This window comes from Neltuma alba, unplaced genomic scaffold, assembly GCF_004799145.2.
Source record: "Neltuma alba isolate B1F8T4 unplaced genomic scaffold, ASM479914v2 tig00004954_pilon, whole genome shotgun sequence".
NCBI lineage: Eukaryota > Viridiplantae > Streptophyta > Magnoliopsida > Fabales > Fabaceae > Neltuma > Neltuma alba.
In genome coordinates, this window is record NW_021633927.1 from 81,164 (window position 1) to 87,461 (window position 6,298).

At 30.6% G+C, this 6,298-nt stretch overlaps 1 protein-coding gene across 1 annotated transcript; it reads right to left on the reverse strand.

Annotated features, from left to right (window-relative positions):
* Window positions 1–2,313: 2,313 nt before the first annotated feature.
* On the reverse strand, window positions 2,314–5,312 carry LOC114746387 (uncharacterized). Its single transcript, XM_028934604.1, has 6 exons — window positions 5,220–5,312; window positions 4,533–4,754; window positions 3,730–3,894; window positions 3,536–3,589; window positions 3,228–3,374; window positions 2,314–2,694 (listed from the first exon to the last, which is right to left on the reverse strand). The coding sequence occupies exons 1-6, from the start codon at window positions 5,310–5,312 to the stop codon at window positions 2,314–2,316; spliced, it is 1,062 nt and encodes a 353-aa protein (XP_028790437.1).
* Window positions 5,313–6,298: the final 986 nt, after the last annotated feature.

Below are 6,298 nucleotides of genomic sequence, written 5' to 3' on the forward strand. Positions count from 1 at the left end.
CTCTTATGATTTTTTTAGACCAAAAAACATATAAGTAATTTTACAATGTTTGAAATTTGTATATATAACTTATACTATTAAAAATATTTTAATAAAACATGTTAAATTACAAATATAAGTAAAATTATAAATATTTTTTATTTTCAGTTCTTGTAATTTACGTTAGTTTTATTTATTTAAACAATGTTGGATCCAACTGAAAATGTAAATGATTATGATTTAATATTAAATTTTTATTATGATTAAAATATTTTAAAATTTTAAAATAAATATTTACAACCTGAAAAGAAAAAAAATATTAAAAATATTTATTTAAAGATTACATATATTATAATTTGAAATGTTTTATGAAAATATTTTGAAGATTTTAGTTATATTACAAATTTCAAACACTAAAAAATTATTTATATTTTTTTTGTCTAAATATTAATAATAAGAGATGATGAACCACTTTAGAGGGATAAAATAATCAATTTTCATTTTTAACTAAAGAGGGGCATTATAGTTACTTAACAATATTCAGCAATTCCTAATTAGGTCTTATGCCCTAATTAAAAATTTGTTAAAAGTGTAGGTCTCAATTTAATTTTAAGTATTTCAGCAAGATTTAATTAGGATTTTTCTTAAAAAAAGCATCGAATAAAGGAAATTTTTTAATGTCTAGATCAAGGGGATTCCTAACCCAGCAATCATGGGGATTTGATTAATTCCTCTTTTTCCACATCGGGATTTGGTTTATTTAACGGTAAATATATGTAATTGTTTGGTCATTTAATCTATAATTTATTTTTGAAAAGTACAAGTTGCCAAATGTGAAAAATCCTTAAAAATTAAGGATGATTGCAGAATCAGTAAAGAAGACTTGCAATTTGCAAATAATAAAACAACACCTCTTACAAATTTTTTCATGTGTTTCAATTGGTTATAAAGAGAAAATTTCCCCCGTACAACAAGGAGAGACTTGCATATCGGTGTATGGATTGGTTTGGTCGAGTCCGACTATTGCAGCTCATGTTCAAACCTTGCTTGGGGATGACTGGGTCTGGATTGAGATGGGCAAGTACTGGCCAAGTTAGGCCCAATACAAAAAATGAGAAGTCTTAACATAAAAATATTTTAAAATTATCTTCATTTAAAGTATTATATTTCCTGAAGATAATACGTGGGATAAGAAATATTTTTTAGAAGATAGAAAGAGTACTAATCTATTACCCATTATTTTTTTCCATAATATCATTATTTTAAGAACCAAACCATTTGAAATTTTAAATAAACATTTTGTAATAATCATAAAATTAATTTGTTTTGTGAAATGTAAAAGTAATTTATAAAATCAGTCAATATTATGATACAATACACACTCACACATATATTTATGTGTTTACGTATGCAGAACCTCTGCATTGTATGCAACATTTATAACATACCACTACCTTCAGTTCTTAATATAAGATCCAATTAATTAATTTGGAAAGATTTAAAAAATTACTAAATTATAACATATATTACATGTGTATCGTTATATTATAAATCAAAAGTGAGTCAAATTAGTTTGGAAAAAAAACAATAAATTTAAAATACTTTAAAGTAATTTAGTAGCTTTCTCACAGGACAGATGCATTTGTGGATTTAGTTGTAAACTGATTGCAGTTTCATAGGCTATTGCAGAGCTAATTGGATTCATATACGGCCACAGGAAAATCATTTTATTCTCTGATTGTATCGAAGCAATTAATTTTTGCCTTAGAGGTTGTGATAGAGATCACCCTTTTAAGGATGCGGTGGATGAGGGTAGACTTAATATTCATAGAGATTGGCAAGTTAACATTACTCATGTGTACAAGGATTATCTCACTATTGCTGATAGGCTTGCTAAGTTGGCTCATAGGATCGGGAAATTTTTGCTCCTTGATCAACCTCCATTTCTTGCTCAGGAGACAGATGTTGATGAAGGATAGGGCTGTTAGTTTCTGTTGTATGTACTCGTTTTTTGTTTTAATGCAGCTTCAGTTTTTATTAAAAAAAAATTATTAGCTTTTTTAATCTTTTTAAATTAGTCAAGTCGGTCTTATATTAAAGACTGAAGCTAGTAACACAATCTGATTTTTTTGGGTCAAAGGATATCACAATATGACATTGCATATTGTCCCACTACATAATATTACATTCTTAATTATAAGGACTTGTCTTTATCAAGCCTTATCTGATACAGATCCCATCACGTAGTTATAGTACTCACGCCACAATTCCTTTCTTTATTTGCTTGACATAACAAGATAGATTTAGACTTTTTAAACTTCTCATATAGTTTTTCTACAGACAGTCTCGGTTTCTTCCAGGACCTCCATAGAAGAAGTAGGCACCCCAGTTATTAGAATGACCAAATGGGGTAATATCATAGCACTTGGCATTGCTAGCGTAAGTGCCAAAGTTACTTGGAGACACAAGATAATTATTTCTATTAACAGTAGAAACGTCCTTGTAGAAGCTAGCCTTTCCAAAACCTGCTTGAGGGAAATAACCACTTCCCATTCCTGTTGTGGTGTGCTGGCCGTGAGACCTTATGTTTATTATTTCACCTCCCCACTGCACATTTGATGCACTCCCAGACATATGATTGAACAAAGAAGCTGGCCAATATCCCACAAATATACTATTCCCAAGTAACATCCACCAGTTTCCACTTCCTGGATCCTGCCCCATCCATCATCATAATTATTGTTATATTTTTTCTCAAACACAGAGGGAATCATATGATATTATGCCATTAGGGTTTCTTTCGAGTTTATTACTGCTGATATGAATTGTTGGATTTCTCAAGGGCTATATGTTTTATTACAAAGAGATAATTGGTGAACAGTCCTTATTTAGAAATTTTATTTACTAGAAAAATCTAAATTTGAGTACAAGTATCTTCTGTTTATGAAATCCTACAAAGTACCCGTACTTTTTATGCATAAAAGTATATAAGATCTTTCTTGCCAATAAAATTTTCAAATAGAAACTTTTTACCCGATTTTCTCTATTGCAAGAAGGAAAAAGAACGGGTTGATCATAATTGATCAGTTATGTATTTTTGATTTGGTTATAACTCAATGCATGAACTTTAGCTCATTTAACATAGTTCTTCAAGTTTTAACCATTTAACTTTTATGTTTGAGCCAATAAAATCAATCATTTATGTACTGGTACACTTGTTTGGTTTTCTGTTTGCAAAACGACCTTACCTTCCAGAGAAGGATGGAGAATGCATATTGAGAACCACCATATACGGAGAATGGTTGCAGGCTGCCTCCAACTGCTATTTTATTATCAACTTGAACAAAGCCAGAGCAGCCAAGATTGTAACATCCAGTGCGGTCATATGAGTCGCTCTATGGGCAAGAAAAAGGCGTGTGGGTGTATATATATATATATATATATGTATATGTATATGTATTGAAAATAATAACAGTAATTAATATATAACAACCAATGCAATTATTTGAGGACACAACAAATTATAGCTAGGTTGGCAATAGAGATTTGAACTTACTGTCCAATATATAAAAAGTCTGGGGTTATCATCCCCATATAGTCCTTGATAGATCTGATTTTCCAAACCAAGAAACAGACAGATCAAAAATAGTATTCCTTGAAGAGAAATATAGAAATAGACTTATCTATATACATGTGATGTCCAAGAAATTATAGACGGAACATATATACATATATATGTCGTATATATACCTGCCAACCAGATTCGATGGTCTCAACCTTATTAGAATCATCACGATTCACAATCCAAATTTGAGAGAGGCTAAATTCATTGGATTCTTGAACGTGGGGCTTCCAAATGTTTATGGATGCCCGGGCTCCATAGTATCTATCTCCTCGCAAATAAGCTATGGCATACTAGAGGCACCAAACACAACGAAACAAAGAAAAATATAATGATATAATCAATATATGCAAAACACCTACACAAATAAGTCTTTTGGGAAAAATTAATTGGCCAGTTCTTACGGTTTCACTGGATGTTTATCTAGGTCCCAATTATAGGTTTTATTTCTTATGCTAATAATCTGTTAATTAGAGCTTATGTGAATACTAACTAAAAATGCATGTAAGTTGTCACAAAATACAAAATAAAAAAGTTTTTGATGATGAAATAAAATTTCTTTATTATCAACATAAAAATTCATTATTATGTTCATAGTTGTCTCCTTACGCATCCTTATATAATCTATAATCTGGTTGGTTTTGATGATTGTATTTAAATCAACATGGTAAAATTAATTCAGATGCATGTCGAGCGCATGAGAACCATGTCATCATGGTTAGTCATGCCCTTCCTCTTACAAACTAACAAATAATGAGTATAGGGACTAATACCTATCATTAAGGAAACTATAAGGACCAAATGAAAATGAAAAACTATAATTAGAACTGAATGAAAAATGAGGTGAAAATATTATAGCGAGGGACTTACATATTGATTTTCTATCCTTTTTTTTTAATCTGGAGAAATTGATAACTGGCAATATTAGTACCTCATGGCCATTAGTAGAGTATAATGATCCAGACAGATCAGGAATGGTCTGATTGATCTTCTTCCCAAATTGATGGATAGAATCTGCCCTCAAGACGTCATCTTTTGTTGTTCTTCTTATGGGAATGGTTCCTTTTGGACAATTTCCACTTTGGTGCCACAATTGAGCAATTGGGTTTGATTGTGAAAAATTGCTTCTTTTTGGATAGAATGTTGGCCTCATCTTCATCGAATATAGAATACAATTTTAAGCCTCAGAATTGTGGGCGAGAAAATCCAATTTATATAACAAAAAGGACAGATAATCAAAATAAATTATTTTACCTGAATTTTGTGATTCTTCAACTTCGGATGATCAAAAGCTGGTTGATTTAAAATATGTACGCAGTCGATTATGTCACCATCGGGACTCTGCTTTTTATTTTATTTTATAATACTAAACGTTAGCACAAATATAATGATAAATTATAAAACCCAGAAATATATAAATTTCTTCTTAAGTGGAACTCGACAAAAATTAGCATAATGCATGTTCTTGATATTCTACTATATAAGAACGTTAACTGCCAAAGCATAATGAATCATATAATCTTCTTTTTCACATAAAATGAAACTAAGTTTGCAAATTTTTGAATTTAAATGTCAATCATAATTAACCAAAAATAGTGGAAGGGAGCTAAACTGTAACCTTAATGGACTTAACGGCTGGTTTATTCAACTTCTTCAAAAGTTTCTCAACCTCAAGTTCCTTAGCTTTGTTGACTGTTTCTTGACCTGCCATTGTCATGTGAACAAAACACAACAAGAAGAAAAAAGCATACTCACCATCCAAGTCTTCTCATTTCCTAGTTTGTCCGCCATTGGAGCTGGTTGATCGGAAATAGGAAGCTAAGCAAGCACCTAAACCAAAATTCTCAATGGATACTCTAAGACTTGATGGAGCACAAATTTATAGGATGATTTGTGCTTTCTGGAAATTACTTGATTATCCTTTTTTGAGGAGATTTTTATTCCAAAAGGCATCTGTATTTTGATTCTTTATTTTACTTTGATTGATCGAGCAACCCAATAACAATATTGCTGCTTGACTCCCATCACTAGATGATTAGTCGTCTAGGTGGGAATTAAATTGGCATATTGATCCTTCTGTGATGATGAAGTTATGAGAATAATATAAAAATGTCAAACTTACTGTGTATAACTTGTAAGTGCTACGAGCGATGTGTACTTACAACTATGAAGATAAATCTTTTTTAATTATCTCTCTCCCTACCTCTTCTTCCTTTCAATCTTGCTCTCTTCGAACATATTTTCTCTCCATTTCCTACTCCAGATTTCAAAATATCACTCTTTAAGAGGATGCATAAAAGGGTTTTTAATTAGTCCTTTCATTTTTATTTTAAAATTTTCAAAATATAACTTTTTTATGAAAAAGAATGACTATTTTTCAACTATATTAAATATTGATTTACTCATTAGGACATTATACGTATAAGGGAGGGAAGTGAAATTTGGAATAGGGGGAGAGAATAAATAAATGGGTGATAAGTAGTTGATGACACGACATCTTTGCAACCTTAAGACTTCAATTTATGTGTCTTTTCACCGATTATATGTTACTTTTGAAGCCTAAGGGTCCGTTTGGTATGAGGAAAATAAAAAAAGAGAGAGAGAGTTGTGGTTAAGAACTTTTAACTAATTTTACTTACTCTTTTATCTTACATCTTTTCTTTATCAAAATTTTATAACATCACTTCTCCAATTTTT